This window comes from Peromyscus californicus, unplaced genomic scaffold (genome assembly GCF_007827085.1).
Source record: "Peromyscus californicus insignis strain IS unplaced genomic scaffold, ASM782708v3 Scaffold_24__1_contigs__length_46423439, whole genome shotgun sequence".
Taxonomy (NCBI): domain Eukaryota; kingdom Metazoa; phylum Chordata; class Mammalia; order Rodentia; family Cricetidae; genus Peromyscus; species Peromyscus californicus.
Window position 1 is genome coordinate 2,157,503 of NW_026294535.1, and position 24,524 is coordinate 2,182,026.

The window sequence follows — 24,524 nt, forward strand, 5'->3', positions numbered from 1 at the left end:
ACCATTAATATCCGGTCTGGCCTCTTAGAATCAAGGTATGGACACCTGTGTACCCCGACATTTCTTTTGTCCCCTTGAATGCTCGCTGTGCATTTGCTAACTTACTGAATCACTGCAGCTTGAGGCACTGGCGACAAGAGACAGTATATCAGATTTATTCAAGGGTCCAAATTACTCCCCTTCATTAAATACTTAGAGTATTTGTCAGTACACTGAGAATGAGTACAGCTACCGATAGGTTTAAGGTTAAAAATGGCTAGTTGAAGCTGAGTGTGGTAGCACCCTGCTTGTGATTTTAGTACTCAGGAGACCTAGGAAGGAGGAAGGTGAGCCCCAGGCCAGCTTGGGCTACATAGTATAAATCTCATTTAACCCATGTTTCCATGTTTCCAAATGTAACCAGTTTTCTATATTCCTTGAAAGGAGGGATTCCTTCATATGTCCCCAGAGTAGGTACTTTTTTCATCAAAGGAGTGCTCTCCAGTTGAAGTATTTCAAAATCTAACAAATTTGTTGTCCATGTTCTTTATAATTTCATTCTCCGACCAGAATATCCCCTTTTCTTATCTATTTTTCTATCTTTGCCCCTTTTAAGGTCCTCAAGATAATTACTATTGATTTTTAAAATTGATCCAGGAGTACTATATTTGTATTATTTCCACCCCTCCCCCTCCCTACTCTCCCATACTCCTCACCCCTTCTCAAATTCATGACTTCTAATAGAATTGTATAACTATACATGCGCGTGCACACACACAAACATCCAAGAGCCTCCTGAGTCTGTTTAGTGTTGATGCTATGTGTATGTGTTTAGGGCTGCCCACTTGGGTTGGATAACCTGTTGGGGCTCATCCGTGGAGAAAACTGATTCTTCCTTTCTCAGCCACCATTAATTGCCTGTAAATCTTCATCTTGGGGGGAGGGAGGCTTATGAAATTTCCCCTATTGATGTTGGTGTGTTGACTAATGGTGTCATTATCCAGGTCTTATTTAGGAGATCCTCCTGTTTAGATCTCATGGGTGCAGCATCCTGTTGTGTCTACAAGACACTGTCTAGTAGCAGATGTCCTGGACCTCTGGCTCTCAGCAGTCTTCACAGTCTTCCCACCCCTTCTTCCACAGTGGCTCCTGAGTCTTAGGTGTAGGTGTTCATTGTAGATGTACTGATGGGACTGCACACTCCACTGTCACTTACTCCCTGCATTCTGACCAGTTGTGGACCTCTGTAGTAGCCTCCATCTGCTGCAGAAAGAAGCGTCTTTGATGAGGGATGAGAGCTGTATGTATCTGTGGGCACTGGGGTAAGTATTGAGGATGCAGTTAGAAATGAGATTGAATTAGGAAAATGGCAGTCGTACGTTCTGCAGTCGGATCCATGACCAGGGACAGTTAGCTGGGTTTACAGAGCCAGGGTTGAAGTCCCTCCTCTTGAGTGGGTCTTAGTCCAATAGACAGCTGTGGGTTAGCCTCCAGGGTGCCACTGTTGCCCCCGGGCATGTCCTGCCAGGTCAGTCACAGGCTTCCCCGCTGGGTAGGACTTTCGATAGCTCTTCTCCCTCGGCAGCTTGTGTAACACTCTCAGGTGCTGTGAGAGTCGGTCCTGTCAAGTCAGTCAGCTTGAGTCCTCCGAGTCCTGTGTCTGAAGTGTGTAGTGTCCAGTAGGAGGGTCTCACCTTAAAATTCTGGCAGGCAGCCAAAGGCAGTGGCCTGTATTGTTTGGGGGGTCCCTTGACCCTCCCTGAGCAGCACCTCAAAGGGAGGCTCCCCGTGCCTGCACTCCCTCCTCCTTAGCACCTGTCAGTGCGTCTCGGAGTTTCCAGCCTTGTTTTTTGAGGTGAATGGTATGAGTTGTGCTATTTCAACTGTTGGTTTTAGCATGGTTATACATGGATAAACGTGTGGTTTTGACCTTAGGATGTCATTTTATAAACATTCTACTCAAAGCCAATTTTGACAGTTTTTATTCTTTTTATTATATACATAATTGTGTGCCTTGAAATTGTGCCTGAAGAAAATGAAGTACCCTATATAAAGTTGTCAGTCATTGTTCAGTCTGTTCCTTAAAAGTTTATGTCACACACACATACATGCTCATGTGTCTCTGCAGCACAGGTTTTGACCTGTACCCAGTGCCTCAGACTGGGGTGTGTGTGTGTGTGTGTGTGTGTGTGTGTGTGTGTGTGTTTGTGTGCGCGTGCACTTTCTAACAAAATCATTTTACATGGTATTCACCAAAGGTAAGAGAAGGAGAGCTTACTTTTTGCCACATACTTTTCTGAGAAGCTCAGTGGTATTAATTTGTGAGGTAGGCAGTTCTTTCACCATTTCTACAGATCAGAAAACTGAGGAAGAACTGCAAAATAGTTTACCCAAATTCTACCAGCTAGTAATAGTGAGCGTGTTGAAATCTAGCTAGTCTGACTCAGTGGCCTTCCTGTGTTTATACGTTGTTGCTGACCTTTGCCTATGTGTGCATGTGTAAGTACACACATGTGTACATATGAAGGTTCAAAATTGATGTTGGATGTCTTCCTCAATTCTCAATTTATTGAAGCAGGTCTCTCAACTGAACCTGGAACTTGCTAGTACCTAGGAAATCCTGTCTCTGTCTTACAAGAACCTGCCCAGCTTTTACATAGGTTCTGGGGATCTGAACTCCACTCCTCATGCCTGTGTCACAAGGATTCTGGGGATCTGAACTCTGCTCCTCATGCCTGTGTCACAAGGGTTCTGGGGATCTGAACTCTGCTCCTCATGCCTGTGTCACAAGGGTTCTGGGGATCTGAACTCCGCTCCTCATGCCTGTGTCACAAGGGTTCTGGGGATCTGAACTCCGCTCCTCATGCCTGTGTCACAAGGGTTCTGGGGATCTGAGCTCGGCCCCTCATGCCTGTATCACAAGGGTTCTGGAGATCTGAACTCTGCCCCTCATGCCTGCGTCACAAGCACTTTTTTCACTGTGCCTTTCCCCAGCCTGCCCTGCTCTGCTAAGTGATATGTCAGCCTTTCCAATTTGCTGATACCCTTAGGTGTTAATATTTCTTACATATTTTCCTTCCTGTCTCTTTAAGGATTAAAAAAATTTAAGGTTGTTCATGCCACATGCAGAACCTCACTCTGACCTTCATTTTCCTTAGTTTTTTTTAAAAAAAAATGAGGGACTGGAGAGATGGCTCAGAGGTTAAGAACACTGACTGTTCTTCCAGAGGTCCTGAGTTCAATTCCCAGCACCCACATGGTGGCTCACAACCATCTGTAATGAGATCTGGCGCCCTCTTCTGGCCTGCAGTGATACATGCAAACGGAACACTGTATACATAATAAATAAATCTTTAAAAAAAAAAAATGAGATTAGAGATCAGGAAGTTAATGCATGACTCCTACCAATGGGGCAGAGAGGCCCCACATTTCCCAAAGTGTGTACCGAAGAGTAATTTCAGAACTGCCGATTGTCTATAAACAGGCTCTCAGTTTTCATGGCAAGCAGGAGTGTTTGTAGGTAGTCCAGCCTGACCACTATGTGTTCAAGGCCTCTTAAAGGGTTCCTGCCATGGAGGTAGTCCCACCTCTGTGCTGGAAAGTGGGTGGTGATGGTGAGCAGCACCTTAGGAGCCTGTCTAAACCCTGTTGTGTTTTGCAGTGGATAGCCTGCTGAAGTACACTGGCTATGGGAACGCCGCAGGACTGCTGGCGGCCAGGGGCCTCTTGGCTGGAGGAAGAGGAGACAATTGGTACTCGGAGGACGAGGACACGGACACTGAAGAATACAAAAATGCAAAACCAAAGTACAGTACCACATTTCTGTTTACCTAGGGAGCGGGTCGTTCAGTTAGCACTTTGTCTCCACTCCCTGTGGCTTCCTTTTCCAGTGCTTTCTCTTGTGCAGTTGTGAGTTCTCCATCTCCCAGTGTTTTTAGAGACACAAGTTAGTCCCTTAGAGTGACTTCAAGTGATGGAAGGACAGTATCTCATGGAATGTGCTGCACGATTCTTTCAACAAGTTCATTACTCTCTTTGAAGCCGTAAAAGTGCTGGAGCAGTTTTAGATGCTGATCATCAGTTTCACAGAGCATTGTGATTGTTTGCCTTCCTTTACATGAGACTTTCTAATAGACAGCTAACATACATGCGTACATAATACAGCACACAGCTAACATACATGCGTACATAATACAGCACACAGCTAACACACTTGCAGACATGATACAGCACACAGCTAACACATGTGTACATAATACAACATACAGCTAACATACATGCAGACATTATACAACATACAGCTAACATACATGTGTACATAATACAGCACACAGCTAACACACATGCGTACATAATACAGCACACAGCTAACACACATGTGTACATAATACAACATACAGCTAACATACATGCGTACATAATACAGCACATAGCTAACATACATGCAGACATAATACAGCACACAGCTAACACATGTGTACGTAATACAGCACACAGCTAACACATATGCAGACATAATACAGCATACAGCTAACACATATGCAGACATAATACAGCATACAGCTAACATACATGCGTACATAATATAGCACACAGCTAACATACATGCATACATAATACAACACACAGCTAACGCACATGCAGACAATATAGCATACAGCTAGCATACATGCGTACATAATACAGCATACAGCTAACATACATGTGTACATAATACAGCACACAGCTAACATACATGTGTACATAATACAGCATACAGCTAACATACATGTGTACATAATACAACATACAGCTAACATACATGCAGACATTATACAGCATACAGCTAACATACATGCAGACATTATACAACATACAGCTAACATACATGTGTGCATAATGCAACACACAGCTAACACGTGTATATAATACAGCATACAGCTAACATACATGTGTACATAATACAACATACAGCTAACATACATGCAGACATTATACAGCATACAGCTAACATACATGCAGACATTATACAACATACAGCTAACATACATGTGTGCATAATGCAACACACAGCTAACACATGTGTACATAATACAGCATACAGCTAACATACATGTGTACATAATACAACATACAGCTAACATACATGCAGACATTATACAACATACAGCTAACATACATGCAGACATTATACAACATACAGCTAACATACATGTGTGCATAATGCAACACACAGCTAACACATGTGTACATAATACAGCATACAGCTAACATCAGGTATTGAAGTTGGTCATTGGAGGCTTCAGTCGTTCTGAGCACCCTTGCGTAAGAAACCCGTACAGCTCAGAAAGTACTGCACCAAGGCCAGAGCTGCAGACGGAGAGACGCTGGCCCTGCACTGAAGTACTGTCAAGCACACGCTTGGGAGCTCGGCTTTTAACAGTGTCTCAGTGCCCTGGAGGGACAGACCTGAGACTCAGCGACCTCTCAGTCAGTATGTGCGATTAAAGACACTCATTCTCTTAAGCTCTACCCTCCTCCTCCTCCTCTCCGCCTTCCTTCTGCTCGTCCTCTCCGACTCCCATCCCCAGTTTCCACTTGCTGGCAGTCATTTGAGCTGAGTTTTCACTGGGTTCCATGACTGGTTGCTACTGTCGGGGATCCTGACATGCTCTTTTCTACTGACCTTCTTCTGGAGACTGATAGGGCTTATAAAGTAGGAACCAAGAATAGAAAATCACAATCTGTAAAATCAAGTATGGATTGTGTTCTGTTGACAGGATAATATTCAATCGCCATCAAGTGAAAAAATTACCAATCTCTAATCAGGCAGGAACAACATGACCTATTTCTTGACAAATCAGGTTTGAGTACATGGTGTTATTTTTAGCATCCTAATACTCTGAGCTTCAGCAGGATCTTACAGAATGTTACCTAAGAAACAAAAGCTTTGGCTGGGGGAGGAATGCTAACGGCAGGTCTTAAGCAGGGAGCTTTATAGACTACTGTCACTTAGATTGTAGCTATGGGCTGAACATCTCTGTCAAGTATTTGAAAATAAAATGGCGGAATTGTACTTATTCAAGTCGATATTCTGAATTAGTTTTGCAAGCTCTTGTTTTTATCATTCCATACACTACATTTCCATGTCATTGTAGCGCTTTGTGTCTTTTCATGAGGGTTAAAGATATACTAGTTGACAAAGTCCCCTTTTCGTTGTTGGTGTGTATTTGGGGGTGGGGGCGGGTGCTCACTGTGTTGCCCAGGCTGATCTCCAAGTCCTAGACTCAAGTAGATCCTTACACCTTGGCTCCCCAGTAGCTCAGACTTTAAGCACACACTGCCATAACCAGCTTGTCATTGTAAATGAAGATGGAGATAACACGAGCTTTTTCTCAAATTCCAGGGCATGTGGACAGTCAGCTAAGGTATAAGGTATAAGTATTCATAGGTGGTTGGTGTCTGTATTTCAGTGTATGTGCTTGATTCTGTCTAATAGATGGCTTTTATAATGGCCGTGGTAACTAGAAAGTACAGCGTGCTACCATAACAAGGAGCTTAAAGAAGGCACGGGAACATTGTGCTGCTCCCAACAGTGTAGGAAATTAAGGTTCATTAGGTTGCAGAGGTGATGTTAGACCTCAGAAGGCACCTTTGTTTGAATCAATGTTGATGTCTTAGCTCTCTGCAGTGGGACGAAACTGCTTGGGCTTTGCAACCTCACTGAAATCTTCCTCAGATCTTGGACTTGACCAGAGTCGTCACCAATGTAAAATCTTGGTCTCTGAAACATTGCTCATTAATTATAAGCATAAATCTGAGTTTTCAAGTAATCCACACCCACTTCAAATAGATTAGTGTCTGTTTGTCTTTCAAATCTCCCTCTCGGGGAAAACCTGGTGGAATCTTTAATGTTACTTTAATATATATTCTTCCAGGGGTCCCTGTGGAATTGACAGTGAGTAAAATACTTTATCAACAAGGCAACCCTCTGTTACTCCGGGGAATGACCCACGGAGCTTGAAGAACTTGTGTGGAAAACTTTTTACTAGTCTGACCAAACTTAGAAAGTGGGCCTCTGGAGGAAGGGCTCATTTTACTGCCCCCTTTATCATTCAGTGTCCCCAGGACCCCACTGAGCTGTTCTTATGATGTGTTTATTCACAACCGTTGATGGTATTAGCAAAAGTAATCACTTTGATCCAGGTGGCCCAAGTCCCGTTGTCAGAAACGTAAATGGATCCTGATTAATGCTCCAAGGTAACCTGTAATCCTTTATTTGAATCTAAAACCAAGATAGTATGGAGCTTCTATCCAGGCTTTAGGACACGGTTACTTTTACAGGTTTTTTTTGTTTGTTTGTTTGTTTTTTGTTTTGGTTTTTTTCTTGGTTTTTTGTTGTTGTTGTTGTTGTTGTTTTTGGTTTTTCGAGACAGGGTTTTTCTGTGTAGCTTTGCGCCTTTCCTGGATCTTGCTCTGTAGACCAGGCTGGCCTCGAACTCACAGAGGTCCACCTGCCTCTGCCTCCCGAGTGCTGGGATTAAAGGCGTGTGCCACCACCGCCCGGCTTACTTTTACAGTATTTAATGAACTGAAAATGGCTTTCTGCAATTAGGCACTTTTAAACAAAGTGTACTCCTAGAATCCAGTTACATCTAGCCAGTCAGGCTTGATAAGTTTTCAGATACAGTCCTTTGCAAAAGGAAACCAACTGTCTAAACTCTTGTTCGTTTGTTTGTTTGTTTTGTTTTAGACAGGATCTTACTTTGTAGCCCAAGATGGCCTCAGACTCACAGACTCACTTGCCTCAGCCTCCCAAATAATGGAATTAAAGGCCCATACCACCACACCGAGCTAAATTTTAATTTTATACTTCTCTCTTTTATGTATCTGAGCATGGAGCCCCTTGATAACTGATGTGGTTTATGTCATTCTAAACGTTAGTGGAAAGATGGATGTTTAATGTGTCTGACTTACTTTCAACCTTCAATCCATAGCTTTCAGGCTAGGTGCGTAGGCATCCAGAGTTGTCTTACGGGGCGGCTTTATAGAGAGGCAGGAGGAGAGGCAGGGCCAAAAGTGGCCAGAGCCCTGCATAATTTCTGAGTCTTCACGTGAGTCTGTGGAGTGCAGAGCCTTGGAACTGGGCCCAACATTCTTGGGTACACTGATCTCGATGCTGATCGAGTACACTGATCTCAGATGCTGTGGCATTGTCCACGTGGACTGTCCCTTCAGCGAGGCATCATCGTGGTGATATGTTGTGTACCCTAAACTTGCCTGAGGATCAGAGGACAGAGCCAGCCACTAGATTAGACAGAGGCCAGACCGTGGTGGCACACACCTTTAATCCCAGGGAGTGATAGCTGGGTAGAGAAAGGTATGGAAGGCGTGAGGAGACAGGAACCCACGCTCTTCAGGCTGAGGATTTCGTAGAGGTGAGAACTAGTGGCTGCTGGTCTGCTGCTCTGATCTTCCAGTTTTCACCCTCATGTCTGGCTCTGGGTTTTCATTATAAGACATTTAGAAATTTGAGCAATTATTCTCCTCTGTCAAGATTTTGTTGTGCTGCTGGGGTCTGGTAGTAATTGTCTTCTTGTTGTGTAAATTTTATGGTCTTAGTATTTCTTAAAGTGAATGAACCACAGATCAATTTAGAGATTTTTATCCTTGCCTAATCCGGACTGTGTTTGTACAGAATAGGATTTAACTAATTTAGGAACCAAGGTTTATGACTATAAGCACCCAGTGAAACACATCTAAGATCTGGTCATGAAAAGACCCTAGTTGGAAACAAAACCATTACGGTTTCTGCCACATCCACATCACCTCCACACACTTACCAGCCTTTGTAATACTTGCCTTTTCAAAATGTAATTGTCTCAATGCCCAGGCTGAAGTTTAACTCACCTTCCTTCTGCCTCAGCTTCCCAAGTGCTGAAATGATAGGCCTGTCCCACACAGCTGGCTTCAAAGAAAGCTTCATCGTCGTCGTCTCCTCTAAGATAGGTTTCACTGCCTTCATGCAGTTCAGTATGTGCTCTGTGAACATAGTATATGTTGTTCTACTCTATGCTCACTCACAGCATGGGTTGTTTTCCAGGGCTGCATGTTTATGTTTTCAGTAGTAACTACTGATGGTAAGAAGTGGGGACTGGTGATTTAATTGCTCCTGTACTCTACCTACCACTCCATTCCACTAACCAGAGGGGAACAGGAGCTTGCCTTCATGCAGCTTCCCTGTTCAGAGCTGTTTGACCTGGTTATCTGTCTTTAATCACTCCAAAACAGAAAGTAAATGTATCTGCACATGCCCTCATATCCATGCCCACACAGGAGTGCCACTGAGTCACTGTCCTTCAGCAAATACTCACACACACCTGTCTGTCATGGCTCGATCTTTATAATGCACTCAGAATTTAGTTGTGTCTTTTGCTCTTAACTGTCACCAAGCGGAAACTTTGACACTTTCCAAAATCCTTTCCCCTTTGGCTGACACTAGCGACAGACAGGGCTTCTTACATTGTAAGCTGGTGCTCCAGCACCACGTCCCAGCCCTCGCTCTGTTATGTTTTCCGTCACCTTCTGACTGACCTTGTTGATTCCACCTTTGACCTTTTCATTCCATTCTCAGCACAGCAGTCATTGTGATCCCATAAAGTATGAGTCAGAACTGTCTAGTGACTGAGCGCCAAAGTCCTCACACTGGTTTGTGTGCGCTGCTGCCGCCTAACTAACCTCTTCACTGCCCGTCAGACACCGAGTGTCTTCTGTGTGGGGCCACATCCTCCAGATGGCCGCTGTCTCTCATTCCCTCTCCTCCTCCAGGTCTCGCTTGAGTCTTTTCTCTCTGTACAACCCGTTTAGTCCTCTATGAAGCTTGGTCCCACCCTCCATCTCCATTCTACTTCATACTTCTTTGCGCTGCCTTTTTTTTTTTAAACAGCACTTCCTACCTTCATCACACCATAAGCTTCCCTACTCATTAGGTCTGGTTTTTTCCTTTGTTTGCTAGAAAGTCAGTTCCATGAGGGAACGGAAGTTTTAAAAAAAAAGAATCTGTCTTTATGTAAATGTTTGTTGACTACACTAACAAATTTTTAATTATTTTTATGTTTGCGTCTTTCTCCTGCATGTATATATGTGCCCCATGTGCATTTCTGGTACCCATGGAGGCCAGAAGAGCATGTCAGATCTCCTGGAACTGGAGTTACAGACCTTGTGAGCCCCTTTATGGGAGCTGGGAATCAGACCAATTCCTCTGTTCTTAAATGGTGAGCCATCTCTCCAGCTCCTACTTTAATACATTTTTTGAGAGCTGAGTGTTGGAGTGAGTCAGCACCTCCAATGGAGAAGCATTGGTAGCCAGGCTGGGGCTCGAGAGATAAAGACATGGCCTGTTGCTTTCCCTGTTGTGTGGGGAGGTGCAGCAGCAGGTACTCTGGGGAGGCATCCAGGAAAGATATTGTGAGCTTTATCTCATGGAACTTCCTTCTTCCCGGCTGCTCCCTCCTCCCTGGTCTGGGCGTACAAAAGTGCCTTTGCCTAAAAACTCTTTAAAGATTGCAAATTTGTCAGCGTATAAGCAGGATTTTTGCCCACAGATGTTTGCTTTGTCCCATTAGGGTTTTTGTTTGTTTGTTTGTTTATATTTTTGTTATCATTTTGAAAAGTGTTTCTTAAAATCAATCCCTTGATAACATTCAGAATGTAGATATTTCAGATAAAAATCTGGATTTCTAGCATCCTTATAAAAACAACAAGTGCTAATAAGGCATCTCGTCTCACGTAGCAGCCAGCTGATGGAGTGAGTAGAGTTCTGTCATAGCAGACATGCACTCCTTGCTGACTCTCTCGTCTCTATGAGGATGTGACAGTTTGATCCATGAACTTATGAACTATGATTTTTATGTATATATATATATGTGTATATATATATATATATATATATATATATATATATATATAATAAACCCTACTTTCTCTTTCTCCCGCCCATCCCTGTCACTAGCCCTTCCCCACAAATCCCTTGCCCACATCCCTATCTTTTGGTTTGGTTCTGTGACTATATGTTTAACCAGGGCCCTTATAGTTTGGTGGGCTCATTGGGTGGACATCTGAAGATCCTGACTGCTCCTTCCCCAGAATCTTTAGTAGTCCGTAGTTTAGCAACAGAGGTGGGCCCCCTTGAGCCCCTCACCCACTCAAGCCTAATGTTGACTGGCCCGTTCTTGTCCCTGACCAGTGCAGGCAACTTCGTAAGTCCATGATTGCAGTTGTTGGGTCATGCCACAAAGATAGCATTTCATTTCAGTCTCTGTTTTCCTACCCTGATGTTCTTCCTCTCTATTCCCTGAGCCTTAGAGATAGCAGTACAAATGTCCTGTTTAGGGCTGAGTTCAGCTATTTCTTTTTCTTGGCACCTTGAAGCCAGGAGTTTCTGCATTCACCACCATTTATTGTAAAGAAGAGCTTCTGCCCTCAGGTAGTGTTTCTCTGTGGATATTAACATCGACATTTAGAAGGCAGTTAGAGGCCTTGTGAAGTTGGCTCTGTGAGCCTATGGCCTCTCCAGCTGTGGATTTTGAAACCGGATTTCAGTCCCAGGCTTGAACTGTCTTGCCGAAGGAGCCAGGAGTCCAGCCGGAGCCGTTGTTGGCCCTGTAGGGACTACCACTGTGGAGCAGTGTAACCCTTTCTTCCAGAACTGCGAGGAAAATTTAAGCCCTGCCTTTAAAGGTTGAAGCTTTCATACAGCTAGGTTTTCATGTCATTCTTTTCTCATTAAGTGATACTGATATTGACTGGAAACAGTAACAGTTCGAGAGTCAAAGAATTGAACTATAGTTCAGCTTGTATCGACACGCTCACTTGCTCTGCCTTTTTGTGTGGCATTATCCTCCTGGCGTCAGGCCATCACTGGCCAGTTCATGTAATGGTCTTATTTCAGAGACAGTCCTGGTTAGTGTTCCCAGGAGTTCAGACACTTGTCACCTGATTGGAAGATATAACTAATCACAGGACTGGATGGACGAAGGGAGGAAAGACAAGCTAAATAAGTAAATATGACCACCCCTCCAGAGGTCCACCACAGTTAGTGTCCTTGGAGGAACTAAGACTCAGTCTTCAAACAAAGTAAGAGTAACCTCAGGATTTCATAGTTAAGACTCGGAACCTTTGCTGAGTCTTGGAGTGCAGGGTTAACAGTGCTAGGTGTGTGTTCATCCCCAAATACACAGCCTTACGTCACTGTTGCCGTGGCGACTTGTTTTCTCTCCTTCTGAATGGGAAGCTCTAGGAGATTGGCTGGAGGGGAGAGCGGTCCCATCTGCCTTCTGCCCCTACACATGGGCATTTTTCTCGTGGGAGAGTGGCACAGTTGGCTGGCCTGGCTTGTGTTTTCTGTGGTTTTGTTTACATTCCTCTGGGTATCATAAGGAAAAACAATGTCTGTTTGGAGGGAGAAATGAACCCCGAGTCCCTGGGTTCCTGGAGCATTTGGGTTTGGCCTCCCGCTTTGAGAGTGAGAGTGCTGCCTTCACGCTCAGACACAGAGGGCTGGGTCATCGGGGGGCCAACCTCAAAGCAGGCCCGGGGTCATTTCAGCAGTCAGGAGACTCAAAGTGGACATCATCCCACCAATACACGCCTTTAGTCCCAGCACTCAGGAAGCAGAGGCAGGCAGATCTCTGAGTTCCAGGACAGCTGGAGCTACACACAGAAATCCTGTCTCGAAAAACCATAAATAAATGAATGAATGAATGAATGAATGAATGAATGAATGAATGAATGAATGATAAAAATTTAAAAAAAGAAAGATACCCAGCAAAGAACTGTTGTGCCCAGCCTAGGCAGGGCTCGCCGGTGTGTTCCTGACGCTGTTCTGAGGTAGATGATTGCTTGTGCTGTCATTGTCTTCTGAAAGTCTGCTGGTGTGCTTCTTCAAATCACACCTCTGACAGTGTGGGAAGTCTGCTCTCAAGTGACATGAGTGTGACCAACGTAGCTTATGTACTGGTTTGAGAGGAGTTACTTAGGAAGTACCTGGATTCGCCTCTAAGGCTAGCTGTTAGAGGGTAGCAGGAGCCATCTGCCTGCACAGATAGCTCCGGGGACACTGCATTTCCGTCCCTCAGAAGCCTTGTTCCGTTCTCTGTGCTGAAGTTTGGGAAATACATGACTCATTTAGCAAGTTTTTGATGGCCTCTAACTAGAGGCCCCTTTCTCTTCTGTGGACCCCTTTAAAACGGAGCGCACAGAGCAGTGTCTGATCAGGCAGTGAGTGAGCCCAGTGTATCCAGATCACATGGGAAACTTTACACGGTGATCTAAGGTAAGGCCAGCTCTGTCTCTAAAGTTCCCCAAGTGAGTCTAGTGTGAAGTCCAGACTAGGAAGAAGTGACCAAGCTGCATGCTTTCAGGTCACCCCGGAGTTCCTGAAGCACCAGAGAGGATACCTAGAAGCAAGTGGGTAGAGCAAACGTCAGGGTCTCCAGGTCCCAGTATCTTCTGCTTGCCCTAATCCCACCTTTTTCCCTGAGGAATTCTGCGACTTTCTGTCTTGTACATAGTCTGTGATGGGAGCCAGGGGTTTTCCTGGTTTGTTCATTCGTCCTTTTAGGGGAGGAGGAGGGCCGTGCTAGGGGTTTAATGCATGGCTTCACACCTAGTTTTTCAGCAAGTGCTCTACCACTGAGCTACAGCCTAGCCCCCGTTAAACCTTGGTAAGTTACTCAGGCTGGCATTAGATTTACACTCCTCGCTTCTCAGCCCTAAGCAAGACTCTTAGGTGTGTACCATTAAGTCCTGTAGAGCAGATTTTTATCACAGTTCTAGGCACAGGCCCTATCTGAAAGGAGCAGCACAGACGTTAAACCTAGTTTTCTAGGACTGCGAATGCAGACCCTTCTACAAGAATCCGTGGTCTGTAGCCTTTGAGGAATCTAGCAAAAGGAAATCTAATCGTAGTAAGTGATAGTGACCCACGAGCTAACCCTTACGACAGCTGAGCAGTCTCAAATGGAAGTGCGGTGGAACTCAGTGGAACTGACCACTGGAGAAGCCAGGTGATTTCCGTGCCTTTAGTTGGCTCATACAGTATTTTTTCTTCAGTTTACCCCAGGCTCGAACACCCCACAATTTGTATTGGTTTGCTTATCTTGGCCCAGCCCTGGTCCTTTATCTAAACAACCTTCAAAAATCATTTGTTACCATGGTGTGGTCTACAGGGCTGTTCTCATTTCCACCACTGAAACAATCTATTCTGTTAACTGTCGGTCATGGCTCCCCCAGAGTCAGGTTTTAAGGGGTTGATATTTAGCAGACACTGAAAGAGCTATGTTTTATTTCCCCTCCTTGGTAAAAAGGAAAAGACAGAAGTGTGGCCTCTTATTTAAGAATAGCATTTGGTGTTAGAACTTCATACAGAGTTTATATAGGAAATCCATCACTGTGAGCATGGTTCTCGCTCTGTTTCCAGGAAGCTAAGACGCTGCATGAGTGTCTTGGTGAGCTAGATTGCATTTTTTTCCTAAGTCAGATCAAATGTAATTAAAATTACTCTTCTCCTTCATCTTTTGCTGTTTGAAACACTCATTGCTCTGTGGTCTCACTGATGGACTCATCTCCTGGGATTATAGATCGGCATGCTTTCATTTCCAGATTGCAGCCTCTCTGTCATGAGTTTTCCAGTTTTTGGTTTTTCCTCTTTTTTTTTTTTTTTTTTGGACATATTTGTTTTATGCTGTATCACAAAATGGATTTTCTCATTTCACTTCTGAAAGTATTTGTCCCCTTACAATTAATTAATGAGTAAGATGTGCATCCAAGGATATTTATCCAGTGGCACCAATCAAATTTTATATTTTTAAAAGCAACCATGCCTTAAAAAATAGTTGGCAAGTCATTTTAATTTTTAAAAAGCTCATTTTCCAAAGCAAACTAGTTTAAAAAACTAATAAAAATATTCCTATAGCAATTCTATACAATAAAATTACTATTGAAATTATTGCCAATTTTTGGCTATTATACTCTTTCTTATATAACTTAAAATATGGACCAGAAAAGTATAGAAAGAGCATAATTCTAAAACATACAGCATAACTTTTTTTTCTTTTTGTAGCATTAATCTTATCACTGGTCATTTAGAGGAACCAATGCCAAACCCTATAGATGACATGACAGAAGAACAAAAAGAATATGAAGCCATGAAACTTGTCAACATGCTTGATAAACTCTCCAGGTATTGTATTCCCGTCCATTTTTTGCTTGGTTTCTAAGAACGGTCGATTTCTTTGTCTCTCTCAGCGAGAGTTCCCATAGCACAGCAGCTCTGGCGTCCATGTCTATTGGAACAGGAGCCTGGCAGCAGCGTTAGGTGCCGCCACGTTTCTCTCCAGGTGCCCCTTCTGGATGTACACTCCTGAGACATGTCAACACTCAGTGCTGAGGCAGTACTAGAGGTGGCTGTAATATTAACTGACTAACCTCCCTGTCTTCCAAAGAATGCTTCGAGTTAGAGTCAGTGACTTTGCTGCTTCTTGTATTTTTGTTTCAGTCTGTTTTAGTTTTTGTTTGAAACCATGGTGCGCTTTTTCTCCTTTCCTTTTTGATGTGCAAGTTCGCAGTATTGCTTTTTGAGTTGCTGCTGAAACCAAGAATTCTAAAATGCCATATATCCTTCAGGAAGCAGTGAAAAGAAATAGCTCAAATAGAGGACTTTTTTTTTTAATCAGGGACTTTTACTAATTAGGAGTTCCAAAAACAACCAGCCCCCCCCCCACCCCGCCCTTGCTTCACACCTCCTTCCTTTTCACAAGAACCAGTGTTGTAGGTAGTTCAGTCAAGATCTGCTGACCATCAAGTAGCTCTTTTGGAGGAGTTCTTAGGAGGGGGTTCCTGCAGGCTTGGATGGGTCGCCTTACTCTCCAGTCATCCATTGAGCCACTGTGTCCTGTTAAGTCATCTTGAGTGAGTGTTTCTTTGTGTTGGTGACAGCCACCATGGAAAGGTGAATCTCTTCTGCTCATCTCATTTTTCACACAACCATAAAGGTTGCTATTCATCCATCAAGAAAAAGAACATTTGAAATGGAATAGCCAGAGACTAGCTGGGAAGAAAAGGGGTGACCTCAGGGAGCTATAGGTTCCATTTGTAGCCAGAGGCTTAGCTGAGCTGAGAAGTGGATGACTGTGGGTTGGTACAGTTAGAGCAGATAGGGTCTTTTGACATTCTGTCGTCTTAAGCCTTCTGGATGATAGCGGCAATGCATAGAAGCTGCTTAAAAGTAGCTTCATTATCTACAAAGTATTCTTGAACTTGGTGACTGCTGGCTGCTCCTAAATTTTTGTCCTTTCCCAGCATTTGGCCTGTTTGCAAATTACATTTTCTACAAGTTCTTTCCCAGAAGGAATTAATAACAGTCACAGAGACTGTTACTAGAGCAGACCTATATTAAGCAAAATAATGAGCTCTGTGTGAATATATAGAATAAAATCTGGTGGCTGGAGAAAGAGTTCAGTGCTAAAGCCCAGGCCCTGGGTTCAGTCCCCAGCACCCTCCCCTCCACAAAAAGAGTATATGTAAAAATAAGTTGCATGGGCCTGACAGTTTCCAGATGGGTCTGGTGTAGCTAATGAGACATGGTGGCATAAGTAAATTAGAGTGAAATCAGTAGATCCATCTGGTGGAAGCCAGAAAGGAAATTGTTAGTGAGGACCTGAGTGGAACATGTTTGTGTTTTAGCACAGTAGATCACTCAAGTAGTAGAAATTTCCTGTTGTGATGAGAAGAGTTGCTGGCAGTTAACACAGATGCTGCATAACTAGTCTGTTTAACCTGCATGAGGAAACACCCCAGCACAAAACAGAAAATGAGGAATAAACGCCCAAGATAATAATACAGTGTAATCTGGATACTTGGCTTATTCATAAATATATCGCCAATTTCGTAAAGTACCCTATTAATTCACATAAAACGATTCTCTTTCATCTCAGGGGAATCTACATATTTTATACATATTTTAGAAGCTACCAATAAATAAACACCTAGACATTAATTCTGAAATGTCCAACTTCCACCTGATTTAAACTATGTCTCTAAAAAGACAAACATTCACCAAGAAGCACCCAACAGGTGACCAGCTCAAGCTGAAGGTGGTCCTGATGCTCACATGTATAAAACAGAGCTAGGAAGTCTTGTGTTGGCTTTGATGGAACCTATTTTGCATTAAAGTTGAAGCGAGAGTAATTTGAGAATAGTCTTAAGTCGTGTTGGCTTTTTTGCATGACGTATGGTAGGTTTCACATTGTCTGCCTGTGTGTGCTTTCTAACATTTGCTCTCACTAATCACAGTGACAGCTCTGTGAAGGTTAGCGGTAGGCATCCCAGAGCAGGAATGCAAAGACTGAAACCATTCCTTCACGTGTCTTTCATGTTTGTTGTGCTGTATTATTCATTAGTCGTAAGCTTCGTCTTTCTTTTCACTTTTTTCTTATTTTTGATAAAATAAGAAAAAATAAGATGCCGTACAGCCAAGTAGACTTAGTTTCAGTACCGTACAAAGAGCATTTACTCAACAGCTCCCATGGGCAAGGGAGATTTGGAGGTGAGACAGTGTCTGCCTTTGGAAAACTCATACTCTAGCAGCTGTATAATCTATTTCAGAATACAAAGTAGAAACTGCGAAAAACAAGCTATGTGTTGAACTGTTTGACCTAGGGAAAAGGAGCAGTCTGTTCTGTCTAAATAGTTCAGGGAATCTTTTCCAGGGAACGGAAGTGACGTGTGGGCTGGTCATGAAGTTTAAGAAGTATTCTAGAGAGAAATGAAAATGGCCATTCATTGTAGGGAGAGAGACTTAGTCCTTTTAAGTCTTTAGACTTCACTTAGTGCATCTTTCTTCCAAAGAGCTCAAGTGGCATGTTAACCTCACTGACCAGTGGGAATTAAGGACCACAGAAATGCCCCAAACATTTCCAAGGGGATGCATGCTGATAATCCATTTTCTTTACAGTTTACAAAGCACTTGCCCATTGTACTGTCTCCAGCTCTAAGACAGAGTGAGACTAGGAACGTGATTTTCCAGAACTAGGGGCCTCTGCTCTGTCCACTGTGTTACTGTGTCTCTGTTGTGTTCGCCAGGACACTTGAGTCACCTCTCGGCAGTGTCTCCTGCCCCTGACAAGGAAAGGCTTGAGTAGAGCGTAGGACTGGAGGTGACGTGGCCATGGCATGGACACTAGCCACTTCCTTTTCTCATCCCTAGGAGAGCAGATGTGAAGGCGCTGCACCAGGATGGTGGTTAGCAACAGTGGCCCGTGCCAAAGCACTTTCCAAAGTGATGACTAAGGTTGGTCATGCCAAGTCCTATTCCTGAGCCTGGTGTAGGGTATAGATGTTACTGCCCAAAGTGTAAAGCCACTACTGTGAATCTGGAGGTCACATTTCCATCTCACCTCACACTAGACATAGCCCTAAGGAGCGCATGTCCTCAGCATCTTTATCCCAGCTAGTGAGGAGATTCGTGCTCAGAAGGCTCCTTACTGAATATGGACCGAGTAACATTCTCAGTGACGACAGATCATGTCTGTGGTAGATGTTTCTAGTCCTTTGTAGGATGGCAGTGCATCTGGAGGTTTTCAGAGCTCAAAGGCCATCTGAACCCTGTAAATCCTGTCCTGTACAGCTAGTTCAGTGCCTTTGCCCTATGGTTCCCCGGTGTGCAAGGATGGAGAATGGAATGGCTCACCTCCAGATTGGAAGTCTGTTGTTTTCTGTATAAAATAACCTGCAGGGTTCAAGGCTTTAGAGTGTACTTGTCAATTCAGTTTCTTAGCCAAACTTCATCAAAGTAGAGGCTGTAAAGGAATGTCATAAAAAATGTGGGTCGTGGCCGGCTAATTTAAATAAGTGATGCGGATTTCTTTAATCTAGAATAAGTATACTATTTAGCAGTCAAGCCTGAGGTAGAAGATTACAGAAAACATCTTGCCTGCCTCTCCACCTCTCTTTCCTTCTCAGACTTGGAAGGCAAAACTAAGGTCCTGCCCTCCAGCAGGAGACTGGAATGGTGGTGTGTAGGTAGGAAGTCAGTCCAGGCGCCCGGCACAGCTGCCCGCGCCCGGCAGTGGCACACTCACACACTGAGGAGCCTTCAAACAGCGTTGGCAAAAGACACCTTATAATTACAGTTTTGTTTCCATTCCTCTAATCCCCTTATTGACACCAGATGAATTGATCTCAGACTCCATTCTCACTCCAGCACTGTTTATCAAGGCACTTTGCCTGTCTGCTTACACCAATGAAAACTGTTTTCAGTTGCATGCAAATAAAGAAATAAAGAAATAAGGCCTGTTCTGCCGCCACTTCCTCCTCTCATCCATTCTCGGGCCACTAACCACACTTCCCATCTCACCCCCATTTTTGCCAGCCATATTGGTATATGGGACATGGCTTTCTTAATGCTGGAATCAAATATAAGGCTATGAGTGATTTACGCCTGAAAGTAACATACATAACTTTTTTCCATATAAATATTGCTCTGTCTTACAAAAATACCAAAATCTGTAATTGCATATGCCTTTGTGAGGCGTTAGTCTAGGGTATGCTTTTTGGGTGCATTTCAGAAACACAACCCACACTTTTAAAGCATTGTAAGACCTGATATAGGCATCAGAGTTCGAAGATCATAATGGTTAGGTCAGATCATTTGGATCTTCACTGTCCATTGTAGGAACCACTATTTCATGACTACTGAACACTTGAGGTGTGGTTATTCCAAATTAGGATGTCCTCTAAAGACAAAAAGAGAATGCAAAGTATCTCATTAATTATTTAGATTGTGTTTAAAATGACCGATTTTTGTATGGGATTAAACAAAATATATCACTGAAGTCAATTTTACCTCACTGTACTTTTCTGTCTAGCTAGTTGGACATTGGATATCAATATGCAGCTTCCGTAGTGGCCTGGCTCGTATTTCTGACATACAGCACTGTTCTCCATCATTAAGGTTCCATGAAAACTCCTTTGGGGAGCTCGGTACTGTATATACTGACCCAGGAATGAGAGGCCTGCTCTGAGAAGCTCTGGTCTGTGCATCTTTGGTATAGAGGACCGACTCGGTGGCTGGACATCCGAGCAGGCTGCCGTTGGCCTTTGTAGTCCTTATGGCAGTCACTGAGTGCTTGGTTAAAGCACAGGCTGCTGTGGCTCTGGACAGTTAGCAGGCATGAAATCAAAGTAGCCTCCTCCTGGCTGCCGCCCTTCCGAGGTCCATCTTCCTGGTTGGAAGACGGCATCGGGCTTCTGTTTGTGCTGCTTCCTTCGACAGTTCACTGGCATGCAGACCTCACCTCATTTGTTCATTTAGACAACAGAGCAGAAACGTTCTAGAACAAAGTTACCAAGAAATAATAAAAAATGCCATTATTTAAGGCTAAAACTAAACTGTATGCTTCTAGCAGTAGCCCTAACCTCATCTCTAATGTGTTCTTAGCTGTGCTGACTAACACGGGCTGTAGCAGACTGTTAGAAGCTTTGCGTGTTATCTTCTAACAAATGAGAATAATAAAATCTAACTTAGTCTTCAAAACGTGAAAGATGTTTCTGTATGCGCTCCCTGTTGATCATCAAGACAATGCTGTGATCTGAGTAGGCTGGGAGGTATTTTATTAAGGAGTGAGCCATCAGAGCTTAAGTGACTGACACCCTCCACAACACCTCACTTTCAAAACTCCCGAATATTATACTATTTTGAAAAATTACCAACCACTCTTAAGAAGTTTGTTGGTCTGATTATTTTTAAATGAGACATAAGTTTTAAACAGAGCACCAAAGACCAACAGTGAGTGTGTTTGCTTTGTCAGACCGCAGATTATAGTGGAGATGCGTCACACACCCCGACTTCCTACTCCATATCAGATATTACGTCATTGGTTAAAGAACTAGCTTTATGAGGGAAACAGTAAAAGTTCTAAGACCCTTTGTTAGAACTGGGTTTTACATTATTTTTAAAAGAGAATGAGTATTCTAACAGATCCACACACGTCATCACACTACTAAATCTTAACTGTAAATGGCTTCTCTGTGGGAATTTTTAGACAGTTCCCAATCCCATCAAAGTGGAAGGGTGTGGTGGTCTGAGCAGTACATCATCTCCATTTGTCTTGGGGTTGAAATATTTACACAGCACACTTTGCTTTCCCGTCAGTGCCTAACTTAGAATGTAATGAGAAGACCTTGTAGTTGCTGTGGAAAAGTCACCATTCCCATTATTCCTTCCCTGTCAGTGTCCTGGTGAAAGATCAGTGTAACCAGTTGCACTAGGAAGCCATTAAAGAAAAGGTAAAGAAGCAGCAGCCCCACCACAGGCCACCGGCTCACAGCGTCCGACACAGTTGTGTGACTCTCTAGCGAGTGAGATGCCCAGTACACTGTAGAGGCCTGTCACTACTTCCTGCCTGGAGTTCTGCAGAGCTACGTCCTCTGGGCTGTCAGGGGATCCATCCCCATAGGCATCTTATGTTAATTAAAATACTCCATTTATATACTAATGCCTCATCCCATCTTTCAGAGGCGAAAAGGAATTAAATATGAAATGGCTAATTTAACATGTCAGGGCTCTTTTTCCAGGCCAACCTCACATTATGAACAGGAATCCCTGGGCCAAAGTAATGGTTCCCAATTATCCAGTCTCAGGTTTTGTTAGACATTGAACAGAAGTCAACAAAACAAGTATGTAACAGAACCTGGCTAAGTAGCAGCACCCTCATTAAAACAGAGAATTAATCAGGGGTGATTAAAGGAAGCAATGCTTCATAGGCTCCCCCTTTCTCTTCTTTTCTAACCATAGAACAAAATATGGTACACAAAAGGATCGGAACTATTATGCAGTGCTCAATTAGCGGGAGGTGACTAGGTCTCTAACATGCTGTTTATCAAAAGAGCAGACGGTGTGTGCATGACTGTTGTTTCATTACAGACCCTGTCATTAATTCCATGTGTCAATACTGCCCTGTAGTACACAGAGCAGACAAGAAAGAAGAGCCCTTGAAAACAAGGGAATGATTTTTGAGTCGTTATCAAGCTAAGTGGCAAGCGGGAAGCTGAGACTCGTATAGGTAAATTCGAAGGGACTCTTGGGAGATCTGCAAGTGGGAAACAAGGATGTGTCTTACCAACTGCTTGACTATGTCCTGCTTTCAACAAGTGCACTTGAGTCGAACGCTTTGTTTCTGTTGCACAAAACATGTGCTGTGGGCAAGAGTATTCTCTTGCTTCCAGGTCAGGTAAGGTGTTACACACACACATCTGACCTGATCTGTAATGTGCAGTGTGCAGTTGGGCATGGTAATATCTGAGCACCAGTACTGCACCGTCACTGCTGGGGACGTCACATAGGAAGCCCTAAAACACTGTGACCATCTCTGCATTTCTGAAGAGCGATCACAAAGTACCATCCCAACAGGAAGATGTTAAAATATATCTGGAAAAAAATATTTAAAGAACAGAAAATTTAAATATGTTTAAATCCCAAAAGTCCCCGCCTCTTTTTGGTTTCCGTTGGCAGTCCCAAGGGTTAGGCTGGGGCAAAATAGGGTTTCTTTTCTTGGACGTGCTTTATCTGTGTCCTCTTGCCTGGCCACACCCTTATAGAGTATGGTTCCTTACCGTTTAGTAAGATCAAATTTTAAATGATGTTTCGTTCCAGTTGAACATTCTTGGAGGCTTATCTCTTCCCTGGCCAGATGCCTGATCAGATGAGAAGCCCGCCATGATACTGTCACAGTGCCTAGAATGGGCTCTTTATCCAGTAGACATCACTGTACTTTTTGGTGATAACGGGGGCAGTCTTAACTGTGTTAAGGCCTGTGTATAGCATTGAAGGTAAGTATAAAGCAGTTGTTGCTATGTGAATATCTTAATACTGATACACATTTCAACCACGATGTTTATTGGACAATCGGCCATCATTTTTTTAGAGAGGACCTTTGTAAATTTAGGACCAGTAGTAACTCTTCATAAAATGACCCAGTGAGGGCTGTAATACAATCTAGATCCTGTGTGAGGGACTTGCTATTGCTTTAGTAATCATTGAATTACCTCCTGGCAGATTGCAGAAAAGGTTTGTGGTCGGGTGTGTGTCATTGACGGACAGGTGCTGTGTTTGACTGTTAGGTGCAGAATACCTTGATTAGGAAGAAAGTCCTAGGATGGTGATTTTGAGTGTCTTAAAACGCCAGGAGCTTTTTGTGTGATCTGAAATTATTTAGTAACCTGAGACTTATTTTTAAGATCAGTGTAGAATAGTGGGGATCATTTTGTCCAACCCCTCATTTTATAGCTCACAGAGGCAAATGACTTGCTCAAGGCCTTGTAACAGATTAGCAAAAGTTATGAGGCTAGAATCCTGAATCCCTAATGTCTCCAACGTAAGAAGCTGAGTCTACCAAATGGTGGTTGAGAGCAAGAATGCCCAACTTCCGCTGGGCTGTCAGCATCGTTGATGATGTTGACTTGGCAAGGAAGCCATTGCATCTAGAAAGAGATACTTCCTGACACATCGTCCTCTGCCATTCTCCATCTATGCCATGAACCTTGTACTATATCCTTTCAGGAAACATTTACCAAGCACCTACTGTGTGCCTTATCCTAGACTAGGTACATGAAAATCACACCCCAAGAAGACATGGACTCTGCCTTCAAGTTGAGCACAGTCTACTAGACAGCAAAAAATCTTTGGAAAGCATTCTGTAGGGTTTCCTGAGGATTACTTATCCTTCCCTGAATCTATAAAGCTTGATGAAAACAAATCTGCTCACAGATTTAGCCTGTGTCTTGTTCGTGGCTTAGTTAGGAGGAACCTATATGGTCCATGACGTGTGTGGAAAGGCCAGCTAAGTGTGGTTCACAGGTGCTTAACTGAAGACGCTTTGCTCTCTAAGGCCCTGTGCCAGAACACAGGAGGACAGTAAACCTGACTGGGTAAAGCATAGAAGAGTTGCCGTTCATATCTCAGAGCAGTGTTGTTTGCAGCTTTCAAACCTAGTAGTAATGGTTATTGTTAATGAATACTCTTAAATATGGAGGTGGCTTTTGAAATAGGAGACAAAAATACCTAGGAATGCAGTCCCGTTCCCGCCCTGGAGCCCAGGTTTCTAGCCCTCTTTCATAGCACTGTCGAGCTTTCCCCCTCCTTTTCCTCAGCTGAGCCAACCTGCTTGCCAATCTCTGCAAATGGCTAACTCTCGCTTGTGTGCCTCTGCTTGACTAGTTCTGCTCCTGGGTGCCATGTCTTCTCTGCCGTAGTGTGGCCTCGGGGCTGCCCCCTGCAAGGAGACTGTGATGGCGTGTCTCTGTTTCTTCCTGTTCCTCCCGCACATGCCTCGCCTTGTCGGGGAAAGAACACTGCTGTGGTGGTCATAAAGGTTCCTGTTCTCTGTCTGTATCTTACTGACCTGGACACAGACCTCAGTGAAACTGAGCTAATAACCACAGCATCCACCAAGCCGTCAGCAGTGAGTCTCTAGAGCAAAGATTTTGTTTGGTGCCAGCTTTAGGATAGA

The 24,524-nt window shown here is 43.7% G+C and overlaps 1 protein-coding gene across 9 annotated transcripts in view; it reads left to right on the forward strand.

The window, feature by feature from the left end:
* The window catches only part of Ric8b (RIC8 guanine nucleotide exchange factor B), a 107,079-nt gene that overhangs the window by 75,250 nt on the left and 7,305 nt on the right, over positions 1-24,524 (forward strand). For 2 of the 9 annotated variants that reach the window (XR_008221574.1, XR_008221575.1), the window contains exons 8-11: positions 3,641-3,785; positions 15,080-15,199; positions 18,224-18,307; positions 21,941-22,845. Coding sequence is in view for 5 of the 9 variants with exons in the window: in XM_052752928.1 (XP_052608888.1) it covers positions 3,641-3,785; positions 15,080-15,199; positions 18,224-18,263 (305 nt within the window). In the remaining 4 variants the exon portion in view is untranslated. The remainder of the gene's footprint in view (positions 1-3,640; positions 3,786-15,079; positions 15,200-18,223; positions 18,308-21,940; positions 22,846-24,524) is intronic. The other 7 variants (XM_052752927.1, XM_052752926.1, XM_052752930.1 and 4 more) reach the window with 5 other exon arrangements.